The sequence below is a fragment of the Drosophila nasuta genome, chromosome X (genome assembly GCF_023558535.2).
Source record: "Drosophila nasuta strain 15112-1781.00 chromosome X, ASM2355853v1, whole genome shotgun sequence".
Classification (NCBI taxonomy): domain Eukaryota; kingdom Metazoa; phylum Arthropoda; class Insecta; order Diptera; family Drosophilidae; genus Drosophila; species Drosophila nasuta.
Genome location: NC_083459.1, coordinates 13,110,717 through 13,127,020, shown reverse-complemented (window position 1 = coordinate 13,127,020; position 16,304 = coordinate 13,110,717). Strand labels below are relative to the sequence as shown.

The window sequence follows — 16,304 nt, the reverse complement described above, 5'->3', positions numbered from 1 at the left end:
ATCATAACAAAATTTATCTACTTTGACTTTATTTCTTTTCAACTTTAATGAACTTTCACTTTAAAATTACCATGTCTGACTTGAAGTGTAACCGCCAACAAAATACAATTATTTTAGTATATTTTTCGAGACACAATTAACAGACACACTGGCTACATCGTTACTGCAAATATATTGGGTTTTTTCTTGTTGTTGTTCCTAGTGAAGTATGAATTGTAGGCCGTTGAATGGCGGTCGCTCGGTAATTCGTCCGGCAATGATTTGTTCGCCGTGTATTGTCATGCGACAACGTCGCTTGGGTGCATGTATGCAATTTAAATACTTGGCGGCGTCTCGACACTGCAGCGGCATCCAGCCATAAACCTGCGACTCCAACAACGGATATTCCGACGACAGTCTGGTGCTTTGCCTTTGGCGCTGCGGCAACTGATTGCCATGTGACTCGTATTTGGCGTAAAACTTGGAAGTGATAGGATAAACTGTAAGAAACAGAAAAATAAATTAGACAGTTTCGCGTAAATGGATTAGAGTGAGATAGATGACCACCAGCAGGGGAACTCCTCTAACAAGGAAAGGGATTTTTCAATAATGTCCCTAGGGAAATTTCAGCTGCTCTAAATACCAACATTTCGAATTTAAATTTCTATGAAAATATTGGTATTTTAAAATGAAAATACCGACGCTTTAAGCTCCAACATTAACATACCTTTGGACGAGGGCACGAAGACTTCACAGATGCGTATGTGCCTATTGGAGTTTTCGATTAATTCCTTTTGAAAGTCGTAGGGCAGTGGACGTGGATCACCTTCGAAATGATCGGGATTTTGTTCGTCGCCATCTTCGTCGTCGTCGTTGTCTGCATTTGGTTTCATGCCTCCGCCGACAGAGCACAAAGTGAACGTCTGTGGCGCGTAGCGTGCTGTTTACGTCTGAGATTGGGATTTTTGTGCTGCAAGGACACCTGTCTTTTCATTTATAAAACTTGAACTCATTAAACTTTTGCCATTGCTATTATTGTTGTTGTTCATTTTTTTCTGTTCTTGTTTTTGTTGTACTTGCTTCTGTTGTTATTACTGCAGCCCATGACAGGCAATTTCGCCATTGTACACACGCATCCACAGGACACACATACAAACGAACGCACACAAATGGCAAACCGGCAACTTCAACGTGACCTACAAACACACACATACACACACACACAAATACAATAATAATGCCAACGTCACCACAGCGGCTTTGCCATTTATTATTTTGCAATGGGGCCACAGCTGATCATCATCATCATCATCATCATTATCGTTATCGTTATCCATGAACTGCAAAAAAGTTTTTCCTGTTTATTTCACGTCATTTGTTGTCGTTACGAACCGAACCCTTGAAGTATGCAGCAATTTCCGAAAATAAACACAAGTATTGAAATGAATGCCATTGCGTGCTGTCGCTTCAGCTCCATCCCCCCTCCCACTCCCCATCCACATCCACATCCCCCACCAAGTCAGAGTTCACCCCTCACATTCTGATTGGAGAGTTGTGCAATCCTTTTTACTGCCAATATTATCGAAACATTAACATACACCAACTTAATCAGCCAACAACAAACAACACAATACCAATTAATTACATTCCACACACGCACTTGAAGAAGAAGAAGAAGCTGAAGAGAAAACCAAGGTTGTCTTGAATATACATTCAGTATATTAATATACTAAATTACGCAATAGCTTAAAAGAACAAACAAAAAAAATGCAATGACATTATTCGCACCCAACATTTCAAGCAAACAGCAAAGCTAAAGCCGAGTCTGCTCGACTTTTATGCACCCGGTAACCGCTGTGTAAAGATTTAAGTGTGACCAAAGCTAAAGCGAGTCTGATCTATTTTCAACTACTAAGACTATAACTTGATATTGAAATAAAAGAAATATTGAACTAATTATTAAATTACAATTTTTATTTTAAAATTTAGATTGACCTTTAAAAATCAAAAATCAAAATAAAAATACGTTTCCAATAGCAAATTGAATTCAATGTTGAAGCTAGATCATTGAATATTTCTCTATATGTTAAACACATTGTCTGATCGTAATAAAGTGTCAAGAAACCATTTAGAATGTGTCTCAAATTTTGGAAAAAGCCAAACCTTAACTGCTTAGGAACTCAAGAGTATTGTCACCAAATTTGCTGTCTCTAGCACTTGTAGTCACAGAGATCGAGCTGTTTATACAATATGCGGACCTCGGCTGTGCCTCCTGCCTGCTGCTTGACACCAAGTTATAAGAGGCAGATGTCTAGTTATGGTGTGTATATACAAAAAACAATCCACTTAACCATATGTGTATATATTATATATAAATAGTATCTACAGATCAGTCATGTGGCCCATTAAGTTTATGGTCGAGGAGTGTTTGATTGTTGGTGTTGGTGATTTGCATTGATTACATTCCCTCCGGATAGTAATCACGATAGGCGAATGCCTCAATGTAGGCGGGACGACGGCAGCTGAAGAGCTCATAGGTCAGTTGCTTGTGGGCGTGCTTCTCGAGTGATTTGCGCGTCTTCTCCAGCAGCGCAGCCTCATCGAACTTCACCCGTTGCACTTGCGTCTTACGCAATATATTCTGCACAAACTGCGACCACACAGAGCCTGACTCCTCCGGTGGCTGTTGCTGTTGTTGTTGCTGCTGCTGTTGATCCTGCAGCAACTGTTGCTCCACACTGGGCGTCGCTAGCTGAGGCACCGCAACCGAAGATGCCGTCGCATCCACCTTGGCCGTATTGAGATCCTGCATAATCGTCTGCAGGCGATCGACCGTCTCGGACATGCGTTTGCGAAAGTCGACAATGCGACGCGTGTACTTGAAGAGCTCGCGCTGCTCGAGTGGCTCCAACTCGACCACATCGAGAGCATTCAGTTCGGCTGCGGTCAGCAGCGGCTGCATGCGCAACTTTTGCGTCTCTGTGGTGCCCATGACATAGACACGATGCACAAACTCCTGCATCGCAGTCGTGTTCAGCATGGCAAACTCGTACTCGAGCAGCGCCTCAAAGATCGCCTTCTGAATGTCACTTTCGCTCACACTCTGATTCTCATTCTCATTCTGATTCTGATTGTGATGCGTTGTTGCATTATCACTGCCCAGCGGCTGATTGAGACTGTCCAGGGTAGCGAGTACGTCGGCCAAATGGCGACGCATTTGCTCGCTGTCGCTGGCAGCAAAGTTGTGCAAACCCAGCCGCTGGATGAGCCGCACATTGATGGCAAACTGTTGCTCCAGCGCATACAATTGCCACAGTGAACGCATGCGGGATTCGTACTCCTTCTGGGCGATGCTGCCCAGAATGCTGCTGATGTTCGTATCGTACAATTGGAGGCCGCGTATGAAGTTCACATCCATCGTATAGTTGACCATAAAGTTGAGCACATAGCCGAGTGCATCTTCGGCGCTGGCGAAGCGTTCGCGTCGCTGCTGATAGAACTCATCCAGATCACTGACAGTCAATTGATTGCGTGCCACGCTGCTGTCGTGCAGGGTTCGATTCATTTCACGCTCCTCGCGTATCCGCTCAAAGTTCCCCACCAGCTGCTCGGCGGCCGGCTGCTGGAATTCATCGAACACCTCAATGTCTACCGCCATGCTGGTGCTGGGCGGTTGCTGAGCTGCTGTCTGCTTCTCTACGACGCATTGTGGCTGCCACTTTTGTTGTGCCTCCTGGCGTTCTCGGCTGCTGCGCTCGAATATCGCCGACGCACTGAAGGCGGGCAAATCGAGCATATTGTAGATGTCCTCCTTGAGGTTGTGGCAACAATGCAGCGCCGACATGTCCATGGGATGTGCCTCCGTGTTGAAGATGTACGCACCGGCCTGCACAATACACACGTTCTCCGCGTTGTCGAGCAACTCGCCGTGACGATCCTCGCCGGCGTGATGCAGAAAATTGTCCTCGTCGAAGAGCAAATACAAATACTTGGTGGTCTCGGCCAGAAAGAACGATTCCATGCGATTCTCCTTCTCATGCGTGACCACATTGCGTATCTGTAAGAGTGTTAAGAGTGTCAAAGTCAAGTAAGAAAACTACAATCGAGTGTGCTCGACTGTGAGATACCCCCTACCTATTTTCAATGAAATCATATCCTACAAATATACCGAATAAAACAAGTAAAAAAGCTACAGCAGAGTGTGCTCGCCTTGAAGATGAAGATGAATGAATAGGAGCAAAACAGAGGGGTATCAATTTAAAAAAATATACCAAATTAATATACCACCAAAAATACTGCAAAGTAGACCAAAGGCTACATTTGGTAAATTAATATAGTACTATATTAAAAATATACCAAAATATATACTTGGTATATTGATGTTATAACTTTGTGCCTGTATAATCTGGTATATTTGTCCACTCTATACAATATTTAAAATCAAGTACTGTTTTAAATATACCATAGAGTGAAAAATATACCACATTGTAAGTGACATTTCCTACAGACACAAAGTTATAATACCCTTATACTCTATGGATAGCGAGTATGAAAATATACCGAATTACAATACCGAAAAATACTAAAATATACCTCAATATTCAAGATATACTAAATTGTCAGACAAAGGAACTTAACCCCGATGCAGTCCTTTGTCACATAAAATTATTTCTTAATTAACTTTTACAATTCTAATCAGTTCACAACCAAATTTGGAGGTTAACGTATTATATTATTGTATCAAAATTTGTAACTCTTGCTTTAAAATTACTCTTACTATTCGATTATTTGTCGATTTAGGGGGTTGAGGTTGGGTCTAAGTGTGTTGAAAAATAATTAAATCTCTATCTATCTTACAGTCCCTGAGATCTAGATGTTCATAGCAACGGACGGACAGACAGAAGGACGGACATGGCTATATCCACATATTCTATAGGGTATAAAATAATGTTTAATTGCCCCCCGTCACTTACAGTTGCATAGCCGCACTTGGTCTTCGCACTGAACTCAATCGTCTCCAGCATATGCTCGCCCAGCTCCAGCAGATATTCATTCTTCGTGGCCCGATATAGATACATGGCCGACTCGATGAGTTCGGGTCGCAGCGGATAGACCTCACGATTGGGCGCCGCTTCGCCGGCGGGAATGTTAAAGAATTCGGGTAGGAATCCGTACTTCTTCCACACGCTAATGTAGCGTGTCATGGTGCGCATAGCGGGCGCTGTGTCGCCCACAATGCTCAGTATGCCGGGCCAAAAGGATTCGAGGGACTGAAAGACGGGCAACGTCACATGTCCCTTGTTCATCCCCACCCACACATACCAGTCGTCCTTCCTCATGTATTTGTCAATTGGCGCCCTCGCCTCGGCGAACAGTTCGAGGAGCTCGGGACGATTGAGCAGCACGGCTCCCTTGACCAGGTACTCGAACAGCGAATCGACGCCAGCGCCAATGCCCGAATCGAGTGCTGTCCAACGACCGCTCTGCACATCGATGTGATTGCCAAACAGTCCAATCGACGAGCGGCGCTCCCACAGAGCATAGATCGCCTGGAGGGCCACCTCCTCGTAGATGCTGTTGCCCGTCAAGCGGCTGAGCGTGCCAAACTCGACCAGGAATGTGCCCACGCCTGCTGTGCATGTGATGGAGGTCTCGCCATTGGGCACGCCATAGCGTAGATTCACTGTGCCATACGGCATCCCGGTGTTGGTGTCGAACGCCGGCAGCAGACGTCGCGCCACATCCTCGGCCATGCGCAGCAGCGGACCAGCGCAGGGCCAACCTGCTTCCACTTGGATGCCGGCACGTCGCGACAACAGATGGGCGGATAGAAGGCCGCCCACAATGCGTATATTCGTTTCGAAGACGGACACATTGATGTCCCTGTTGAAGTTCATCTTGTCGATGAGCAGCGCGTGCACACGGCGAAATTCTGTGTAGTTACCCATGGTGGCCAAGGTGTCCAGGGCGTCGATCAGCGTCAGCGAATAGCTGCCCCAGGTGTCGTGACCATCGCAGGTGAGCGGACGCAGTTCATCGTAGTTGCCGGCGTGCTGCAGATAGCCATCGTAGGCATGTTGAAACATGCGCCGCACATCCTCACTAAATATCCAATATAGTAGTAACACGTTTACCACACATCAACTTGAACTACATTTTTATTGGACTTACCGGAGTTCCAATTTGCGGGTACGGGAGTAATGTTTTTGTGAGATTCCCTGTGTGGCCAGGCTTAGTATGATGCCCAACAGAATGTACAAGTTTTTACACACTTTTTGCATATTTGCATATTTTTATTTCCACATCCATATGCTCCTCTAATTAGATTATCTGGACTCCCTCCATGTAGAGAGAGACAGCGTGTAAGAAGGGGCATCAGTTGATTGCAAATTGCGGTTCTGGCTACGTAGACGTAAAAAACAAAAATCAGCTGATTTCGCGCCGTTTCGATAGACATCTTGCATCGCGCATATCACAGTTGCATTGCTCAACTAATCGATAGTTTGCGGTGGTATATTTTTTAAATAATGTCGAGATTGCACAAGCTGGCTATGCAGTTTTTGTTTTTGTATACATTTTATAGATTTGATATTTAAAATATGTGGCGATTGTTCATTGTGAAATTAGTTACAGACATATGTATAGTTTCGGTTTCGTTGAAAATTAGGCTTTATTATGACTAACTTCGGATATGTGTGCAAGTGCTATATTTACGTTAATTACACTATATACATTAATAACATTAACTCACAATATTTACCTTAAATGTACTTAAATTTTGTATTTATAGCTGCTTGCTAGATTGAAAATAAATTTTTTATTTTGGCAAGTGCTCTTTATTTTCACATAAGCTAATGAACCGTTTTACGTTTTTTTCTGTTGCACATACGTTACGTTAGCACCGCCCGGTATCGATATGGGTATCGATAACAGTGCAGAACTCGCCCATTTCAAAAGTTCCATCCACACGATAAATAACAAAGGAAAATCAAAACACTGCAATTTGGATAATTGGCAAAATGAAGCAAAGCTCGCTTTGTACGTATATATTTAGTAAAATAAGCAAACTACTTTTACTATATATTTCAATATCTCCCAGCTATGTTCGCCGAAGACATCCTTAAGGATTACGGCTCGTTCATGGAGGAACATGACAGCAAATTGCAAACTTTACGACAACAAATGCCTGATAATGCCGGCGGAAGTCAATTGCTAACATCATTAACGCCGGCTATAGAGATTAACTACCTGGATGACACGCACAACGACTTTCTCAACTGGCACAATACACGTCTAACGGAATCAGAGCTGCTGGCCAATAAACCACTCACAACATTGGCCAATTTGTGCAATCAATGCAACGATTTGACACAAACAGCGCAACAATTGCAGCTACAATTTGTCACCACAAGCACACGCCTTGAGACGAGAGCTGGGAATGGGGGGACGAGAGCAAACATTATACCAAATGAGTGCAGCCATCGATTTCTTTTGCCAAATCTACTTCCTCTTGAAACGCATTATTGTTGTGCTGCAAAACATTTGGATGCAGCTAACAGCATATGTCTCGAATACTGTCAACATCCATGAAGCACATCTCTTTGTAAATATGCTACAAGCCGGACTGAATTATATACTAATGTTGCTCTTTGATTGCAGCATGTTTTCGATGCCATGGCCGAGCTGTTGGAGCGACTGGTCGTATTCAATGAACTGACCGAACAATCAAGTCTCTCGGCCAAGTGGCCGCTGTACAAAAAGTGGCTGCAAACGTTGCTGGGGAAGAGCAGCTCGAGCACATTCGAAGTGCAAGGCGTGCAGAGTTCACTCGATGACATCGACTCTGTAATCTCTGGGAATATCTTTCAGGTGCAGTATTTGCAGCATTTGTCAAATGAATTGATATTAGAACTTACATTTTTTCAGATGCTGCTGGTCAGCTTGCTGGATACGAAGAAACAAATGAATCTAAAGGACGCCAGCGTCAACTATATAACACAACATTCCAATGCGTATGTACGTCAACTATTGACAACCGCAATTGAAGCGACCCAAGCGAACGAGTGGCGAAACTATGAAGAGCCCAAGCAACTGCTGCGGCTAACATCATTCATTTGTGTGCTGCACAAGTTGGGCATCCTCCTGGATGGCAAACTGATCAAGAGTGTCTTGGAGACATTGTCCAGATACCAGCGTGTGCCATTGCAACGGAATGTCTTCTGGTCGCCACACACATTCATTGGCAGGCACGCCAAGACGCTGCTAAAGACGCAGGACAAAGCCGTCGATTGCCTGAAGCAATATAACGCATCCGCCGAGAAGTTGACATCGAATGATTTGAAGACTTGTCGCCAGCTGGGCACACAGATTGCACTTTGGTCCATCAACATGCAGCGCTGCTTTGTCGCCGGTCCCATCAATCAGTTGAAGACGTTTGCCAAGCTCATTTTATTGGGTCAGAGTTATGGCGAGCAGGTGAACAGTCTTATTGATGGCCTAATCCGACGCCATTTAACTCTTGCGCTGCCCATAACGAAGAGTGCCTTATTTACAATTTACAAGTTGCTGCAGTATTTGCAAATGCTGCAAAAGATATTTGCCAGCAATCAAATTGTTTGCATGCGCTATGTGAGCTCAGTGTTGCAATTGCAAACGCAAAAGATTCAACATCTCTTGCTGCTAACGAAGCGCAACATTCTCGATCTGAAGCTGATGCAGCGCAAGATGAGCATATTGACTACGCTCAAGCTATCCGAACGTTCCCTCAAGGGTTATCCGCCCACAAGACGTCGTCTGACCATCGTGAATCTGGCGCTGAGCGAATTCCTTGGCAAGGAGCGTCTGTTGCCCACGGATAAACAAAAGTTATTCAAGTCAATCTCGATGCGTGCCAATAATCTCAGTCGCTATCAGCAGAACATTCTTGGCCAGTTTGATTCGACGCAACTGATCAACAACTACGATTCGCTGTCGATTTCGGATGCGGCGCTCAAGGAGTACGTTCAACAACAGCAGAATCCCTTCTTATTGCAGGTATGCTTTGCTTCTCTATCTTCAAGTCAAGTCTCTTATTGACTAGATAAACAGATACTAAGTTGCTGCAGCACTTTGATTGTGTTCTTTTCATCTCATCTTACTGATGATGATGAGGTAGCTTTTAGTCATCATGTTTTGTCTGCTTTTAGTATGAGATTACAATCAATAATATTACTATATTATTACCATTTTTTTTTTTAGAACATCTTCGCTGCTAGCAACAAGCTGGACAAGAACTTGGCGCTGTTTAAAGTCGATCGCGAGGCACAGGACGAGTCGGTGAGAAGTCAACGCATCTTTGACTGGGAACGTGAATTCTTGAGCAACCATTTAGAGTTTCTACTGAGAGTGGAAGCGTTGTCGCATCTCCTGCTTAGCCAGGATCAACCATTCACGCAACAAACCATCGACTACAGGTTGTGCATCAATGTGGCTGCCATAGAGAATGATGGCGTCTACAATATACTTCGAGGTATGTCATACATGATATTGTATGTATTCAGTTGATATATTTATTTTGTTGCATACCTTTTATCGAATTGCAGATAACCTTGAAAACTATTTTACGGCCACGTTCTACAATTTAACGACAATTGCGCCACACGACTGGAAGTCATATGAGAAGATGCGTCACTTGGCTAACAAACTGCTGCAATTGCGACCTGTTGACGATTATTTGCCCAATCAAATTATAGATCAAGTAAGTGTTTGTGCTTATATATTATACGCCACCCGCCATTCGATGTCGTCATAACTAAGCGGTGATCACACTGGGTTGATTCCACTGCAGCAGCTTATTTATGTACTTCCATCTCATGACTCTTAGCCTGTATAAACATCATGCATGATCTCAGCCACAAATTTGTCATTGCACTCTTATTAACTTGGCTTTTACAAAATTGTTAGAAGACCCCAATTTTCACATTGTTTTTTCTATATTTCCTTTAGACAACAGCAATTTCACAGTCAAACTCACATGACTGTAGCTTGTATTCGTTATTCGTTTTATATTCCCATTATCATGCTAAACTCTTAAATCTCTGAAATATGTACTCGTGAATGATTTATTTCGAATGTGAGAATAAACAATTGGGAAATTCTCTGTTTACAGCGAAAAAAATCATAAACTGAAGAAATTTTAAAAATAACTAAAGGGTTTTCTTATAGATCTGGATTATCACTATATTTAGAGCTAAGATTGATTTTAGACACTTTTTCTGGTTCACAATTAAATATCTAAATTCGTGCGAATTCGTTTATGCCAGAAAAATAATTCCGAAATCATTCTAAGCTTTAATTAGAGTGCTTATAAGTTATAAGATTCATGTTTACTCAAAATAAAAATAATATTTTGCTATTCGTTTTTTTCAATTAAGATTTAGATTTTCACCAGAGAATTACCCATATATAGTTTGTACGATGTTTTCTTCGTTATCAGTTTCTATACACTTCACAAACATCATTTAAGTTATAATCCCATTACAAAATGAAAGACATGGCTAGCGACTATCACATATATATTTTGCATTTCATAAGCATTTTTACTCCTTCCACAGTGATTCTCAAATTGTTGACTTCATAATGAAACACGAAATTTTGTAATGCATCAATTTGTCAACCTTCTCTTAAGTGATTCTAAATTTGTGAACATAAACTTGGGATGTTGTTAATTACATAAAGCTGGATAATATTTATTTATTTATATTCTGTGACCAACTGACTTATTCACCCACTCGGAGTAAGAGCTCGGAGGCTGAAATTTGATCGTGCAGAATGAGTGTTCATAAAAATCCCAGCTCTAATTATCTTAATTCAAATTTGTAAACATCAGCTATATTATACATGTAAACAAAGAATTGTGGATTGAGTTTATAAACAAAAAACAAAGCAAAGTATAAAACCAACACACGAATGCATAACAAAAGTCTTAACCTACGTCAATGCATCGAATGTTAGGCTTCGATTTTTGTGGTCAATTTTGTCAGACAATGGATAATTTATTTCATACCCATTCAAGCATTGTAAGTTCCATTAACCAGGGCGGCTACTGAGATTATAAATATTTAAGAAATGGGAGGCTGCACTTTTTGCTCTAGAATTAAAGTAAAACCTTCTCTTTCTGGTTGTTATAAATTTTTATATTTTGGTTAATTTTATGAAATGTTAGAAGTTGACGATGGGATCACAAATTAGTGTCGATCTCCGCTAAATACTTTTCATAAGCATACATAGTAGTATCAATAAAATACTAAGCCGATAAATACATACATAGTATAAATAAAATACTAAGTTGTAGTATAATTTTTCACTTAATTTTGCTTTCATATAAAATATATACCAAAGATAGCCTTCAGTATATTGTAATATTTTCATGGTATAATTTCGGTATATTTGTGGATCTCATCTAAATACTTTTTATAAGTGACATTAGTACATAGTATTATAAATTAAATACTAAGATCATACATATATAGTATATATAAAATACTAAGCTGTAGTATAATTTTTCACTCATCTATTTTGCTTTCATGTAAACAGGGCATCGATGTGCTGCAGATAAAGCGTAAAATATATACCAAAGATAGACTTCGGTATATTTTAATCATTTCATGGTATAATTTTGGTATATTTGTGGATCTCATCTAAATACTTTTCATAAGTATACATAGTAGTATAAATTAAATATTAAGATCATACATATATATAATATATATAAAATACTAAGCCGTAGTATACTTTTTCACTTATTATTTGTACACAGGGCATCGATGTGCTGCAGATAATGCGTAATATCCACACATTCGCATCGAGCTACGCCTACAATATGAACTTGCAGTTGTTTGTGGAGATGCAGAGTCGGAACAAGCATCTGGATATCATTGGCACACGTCACGTGGCGAATTCCGTGCAGACTCACGGCACTGGGATCATCAACACGACCGTCAACTTCATCTATCAATTCTTGCGGCAAAAGTTCTACACATTCTCGACGTTCCTGCACGATGAGCACATCAAGTCGCGTCTGCTCAAGGAATTTCGATATCATGCCGATCACAAGCATGTGAAACCCTATCAATCGTATCCCTATGAGAGAGCCGAGAGCTTCATCAAGAAGATACGCAAATTGGGCGTCTCGCAGAATGGCGAAACCTACATGGATCTATTTCGTAAAGTCATCACACAAGTTGGTGGGTTTTGAGTTTAGAATTGAAAAAATATATATACATATATACTACAACATACTAAATATACTATATTTATGATTCAGGTAACGCTGTGGGTTATGTGCGACTGCTGCAATCGGGCAGCAAGAATGCCAACTATCGAAGTCGATCCTTTATGTCTCGTTTCAATAGTAATTTCTCAAGATGCGACGAGAAGAATCTGGAGGAGATAACACAAAGTTCCATTCGAGAGTATGAGAAAAGCGTTGAGCATTTGAAGGAATGCTACTCGGACAACACAAACTACTTCAAGGTAATGCACAAGTTCGATAGTTTCAATAGCTATTTGAATAACTTTCGCTCTGATCTTTCAGTTGTTGATGCAAGGCTTCCAGCCATTCCTTTGCAATCCGCATAATCATCATCTGAAGACATTCTTTCTGATCACGCCCGCGCTTATGATGAACTACATCGACTATCGCGTCAAGGAGAAGCTGAAAATGTATAAAAAAGATCAGATGCGATGTTCGCTGTTCGAAGATGGCTTTGCCATTGGTCTCATCTATATACTGAATATGTTGAATCAACTGAGCGAATTCCATGAGCTTGGCTGGAGTCAAACAACCGCTCAGCAGCTGCAGGCCGAGCGTCTCAAGCTCAAGGATATTATGGCTACCTCGGAGACGACACAAAAAGGATCCCCACACAAGGCCAATGTGGATGAGAAGCTGCTCCAGACGGTGGCCATAACCGAGAGGCATGTGAATGCCTATGAGCAGGAGTATAATTTATTGTATGCCACATTGAGCAGCGCTGAAATATTCTTTCAATAATAATAGTAATAACAATAATGATGTTTTAGTTTTAGTATCAGTTTCAGTTTATTAAGACGAAACTATAAATCTGATTGTTAAGTTTAAAAAGACTTTTGTTTTGTTTGTTGTTATTACTCTCGGTTTCATTTTGTAATTCCATTTAGTAAACTCTGTTAATACAATTTTTGTTGTTGGTTAGACAAACTACTCAAAAATTCATAAACGGGAACGACGAATGCAATAGTTATTCACGTATACCATATAAATATACATATACTATATATAGTACTATATAAGGGAACCTCAAGACAGTCGATTTCTTTAAATAAATGATCGCTTTTGGAATATTTATGTATGTGTGTGTATTATAAATGCAGGCAAAATACAACAAATTGTCGGGTAGTTAATTGGTTAGATCGCTACTCTTTTGTTTTTTCATTTTCATTTTTTTGTTTTTGCTTTTCTATTAGCCATGTCACATATTAATTTGCAGCTTAGTATTAGTCACAAATTAGTCATTTCATATAAGACATCAGTGTGTATCTATGTATGTGTGTGTGTGTGTGTGTGACAGGTAATACAAACATACTCGATAAGGTACTATTCAATATACATTTTATATAGACAATACAGCTCTAGACGAGGCGGCTGTGTTGTTGTTGTTGCATTGTTGAAAAGTAGCAAGTAGTTTAACCCAAGGTTAACCCAATTGTGTGGAGAGATAGCGAGATAAGAGAAGAGAATATTGATAACATAATCCATAATAATGTCTATTGAAAATATGTATTGTATTTCATATCATTACAGTTATTGGTAAAAAAAAAATGTGGTTTTCTTTTCATTTTTGTTTTTTTTGGAGAAAATGCGAACGGGTTTCGTCTTAACAGAAATACGCCAGGGTGACACAGGCCAGATCAGCTTAAAGTGAGCCACAATCGGCAACCACAATCTTCTTTGTGGTCTTGCCCGACTGCGAGCCGTATGACTCGATCTTCTTGACAACATCCAGACCCTCGACGACCTCGCCGAATACGACGTGCTTGTTGTCCAGCCAAGCGGTCTTCACGGTGCAGATGAAGAACTGCGAGCCGTTGGTGTTGGCGCCAGCGTTGGCCATCGACAGGATGCCGGAGCCGGTGTGCTTCAGACGGAAGTTCTCATCGGGGAACTTGTTGCCGTAGATGGACTTGCCTCCAGTGCCGTTGTGGTTGGTGAAATCGCCGCCCTGGCACATGAAGTTTGGAATGACGCGATGGAAACTGGAGCCCTTGTAGCCGAAACCCTTCTCGCCGGTGCACAGAGCACGGAAATTCTCGGCGGTCTTGGGCACGACATCGGAGCGCAGCTAAAAACAACAAATGGAACAAGTACAAAAGAAAAAAAAACAGAAAGATAATGATTAATTCAAAATCCAAATATGCATGGTATATATGTATGTATATATATATAGAGGGAACTAATCAACAAAAAATTTAAATATGCACAATGACCGGAAAATTACCAAAGGCTTGTGTAAATAAATATAGTATAACCAGATGTGTACACACTGGCACACGAAATGCCCATGCACACATTAAATTAATTGCAACTCGAGGAATGAGAGAGGTGAGGTGACAACGAGCGGGTTGGGTTGGGTTGTTTTCTTTCCAACCGACTAAATTATTGCTTTCAAAATTAATTCTTAATTAATTGACGTAAGCGTCCATTACATCATCGAATATATTCATTCTTTCTTTTTTTTTTTTTTTTTTTAATTTTATTCTTTTTTAGTTCATTCGTCAAAGTCAAACGGGTTTACTGAAATTCTTAGCGCACACCTATGCACGCTGCTTCACATGTATGCACGGCATATACATATCACACAGGCAAGCCTCCACTACGTGTTGAAATTGAGGTTATGTTTGTGTGTATTGATTTGTGTATGCGCACACATACACAACAACAACACATGTACACACATAGAGAAAGATGCCGGCATTTTTTCGGCATTTTCCTCGTTGTTTTATATGTTAAATTGAAAATTTCACAGCCGATATGAGCATGGGAGTTGGCATATATTTAACACAGCTACTAAAAATATAGTCGCTGAACTTTAATTGTGCTATCTTAACACGCATACACACACATGAATAGATATACATACACATACACATGTGTGTATGCAGTTTTTTTCCTTTACATTCATATGTACACATGCATACATCTATGTACATACATACATGCTTGGAGGTGTCGAAATGGTAATTGCCACTTAAGGCGAGTGCACAAACTAATGTACATTAACTGATAGCCATCTATGCACATATACATATATATACATGAATATATACATCTGTTACAATTGGCTTTAGTATGTACATAATTAATACAATATGCCGGAAAATAAAGAGTATAAATGCTAATCACGTGTTAAATCTAACAGCCGTACTATGAACTTTTCCATTAAGACACACACACACACACGTGCATAGTATATGTGCATGTACTGTACATATGTGCATACCGTAAAAATTCGAAAAAAAATTAATGCAAGCAAAAAAAAAGAACCGGGTAAAAAAAAAATAGTTAACTTACCTCCATAATTATTCTGCCGACGGGCTCGCCATCGGCGGTCATATCGAAGAATACTCTTGGCAAAGTACTCATTTTCGATCCGTTAGAATATTCGCGAACAAACTGAATTCCAAATTGCAACTGACCTCCGCTACTACTTCCACTTCGAGCTGGGGTTATAGATTTTTTAGGTAAAATGGCGGACAACCGAAGTGCCGACGATTTGTGAATGTTGCGAATCAGAGTTGCACCTAAAAGCGCCATCGTGTAAGTGTGCGTGCACGCGTGCAGCGAAACGCTGGAACCGATTCCAAAGCATTCGATTACATTCGATTCCTTTTCATCACGTAATTCAATCGATTCTTTAATTTCGAATCGATCTTTTGCTTTCCTAAAAACTATTACATCCGTTAAAATAAACCATTTTAATTGTATTCCGACTTTGTTAGTTAATGAAATAGCCTCTTTTATGTTATAATAACGAAACCAAACAGATTTTCGATAACCCAACTGGTTACTCTGCATATAATGTATTGGCATCTTTCCAAAACGCGCGTTGAAAGGCGCGTATTTTAAACATCTTTTAATTACCTTGTTTGGTGACAATTTAAGCTATTAAACTTGTTTCCATCATGCAAGCTTGTTCTTCTGAGATTAATCAGACATCCGTGTAAAATAATTATCGACAATAATTATTATACACCATAAGCCAAACTAGTTCCAAGGACGATCGATAATTAAACAAAGTTTTGGGTTA

At 40.5% G+C, this 16,304-nt stretch overlaps 4 protein-coding genes across 4 annotated transcripts; 1 reads left to right on the top strand and 3 right to left on the bottom strand.

The window, feature by feature from the left end:
- Nucleotides 1–42: 42 nt before the first annotated feature.
- Nucleotides 43–1,440, bottom strand: LOC132797161 (uncharacterized). Its single transcript, XM_060808702.1, has 2 exons — nucleotides 707–1,440; nucleotides 43–479 (listed from the first exon to the last, which is right to left on the bottom strand). The coding sequence occupies exons 1-2, from the start codon at nucleotides 870–872 to the stop codon at nucleotides 199–201; spliced, it is 447 nt and encodes a 148-aa protein (XP_060664685.1). The 5' UTR covers nucleotides 873–1,440; the 3' UTR covers nucleotides 43–198.
- Nucleotides 1,441–1,992: 552 nt separating this feature from the next.
- LOC132797370 (ER degradation-enhancing alpha-mannosidase-like protein 2) lies at nucleotides 1,993–6,402 on the bottom strand. The gene is made up of 3 exons (XM_060809098.1): nucleotides 6,151–6,402; nucleotides 4,953–6,081; nucleotides 1,993–4,036 (listed from the first exon to the last, which is right to left on the bottom strand). Exons 1-3 carry the CDS (start codon nucleotides 6,258–6,260, stop codon nucleotides 2,438–2,440), a joined length of 2,838 nt encoding a protein of 945 aa, XP_060665081.1. The 5' UTR covers nucleotides 6,261–6,402; the 3' UTR covers nucleotides 1,993–2,437.
- A 488-nt stretch (nucleotides 6,403–6,890) lies between these two features.
- LOC132797369 (WASH complex subunit 4) lies at nucleotides 6,891–14,291 on the top strand. The gene is given in 10 exon segments (XM_060809097.1): nucleotides 6,891–7,017; nucleotides 7,079–7,412; nucleotides 7,414–7,582; nucleotides 7,639–7,848; nucleotides 7,906–9,012; nucleotides 9,217–9,487; nucleotides 9,561–9,715; nucleotides 11,777–12,203; nucleotides 12,284–12,492; nucleotides 12,554–14,291. Coding segments are annotated over 10 exon segments (3,360 nt in total). The 5' UTR covers nucleotides 6,891–6,998; the 3' UTR covers nucleotides 13,013–14,291.
- On the bottom strand, nucleotides 13,764–15,826 carry LOC132797371 (peptidyl-prolyl cis-trans isomerase). The gene is made up of 2 exons (XM_060809099.1): nucleotides 15,569–15,826; nucleotides 13,764–14,339 (listed from the first exon to the last, which is right to left on the bottom strand). The coding sequence occupies exons 1-2, from the start codon at nucleotides 15,809–15,811 to the stop codon at nucleotides 13,914–13,916; spliced, it is 669 nt and encodes a 222-aa protein (XP_060665082.1). The 5' UTR covers nucleotides 15,812–15,826; the 3' UTR covers nucleotides 13,764–13,913.
- Nucleotides 15,827–16,304: the final 478 nt, after the last annotated feature.

Excerpts from the sequence above, each read along its gene's own strand:
- LOC132797370 (XM_060809098.1), bottom strand. The coding sequence starts at position 6,260 with ATGCAAAAAGTGTGTAAAAACTTGTACATTCTGTTGGGCATCATACTA. Across the intron at positions 6,082-6,150 it reads ACCCGCAAATTGGAACTCCG|TGAGGATGTGCGGCGCATGT; the intron begins GTAAGTCCAATA and ends TTGGATATTTAG. Across the intron at positions 4,037-4,952 it reads CCAAGTGCGGCTATGCAACT|ATACGCAATGTGGTCACGCA; the intron begins GTAAGTGACGGG and ends ACACTCTTACAG.
- LOC132797161 (XM_060808702.1), bottom strand. The coding sequence starts at position 872 with ATGAAACCAAATGCAGACAACGACGACGACGAAGATGGCGACGAACAA. Across the intron at positions 480-706 it reads CTTCGTGCCCTCGTCCAAAG|TTTATCCTATCACTTCCAAG; the intron begins GTATGTTAATGT and ends TGTTTCTTACAG.
- LOC132797371 (XM_060809099.1), bottom strand. The coding sequence starts at position 15,811 with ATGGCGCTTTTAGGTGCAACTCTGATTCGCAACATTCACAAATCGTCG. Across the intron at positions 14,340-15,568 it reads TCGGCAGAATAATTATGGAG|CTGCGCTCCGATGTCGTGCC; the intron begins GTAAGTTAACTA and ends TGTTGTTTTTAG.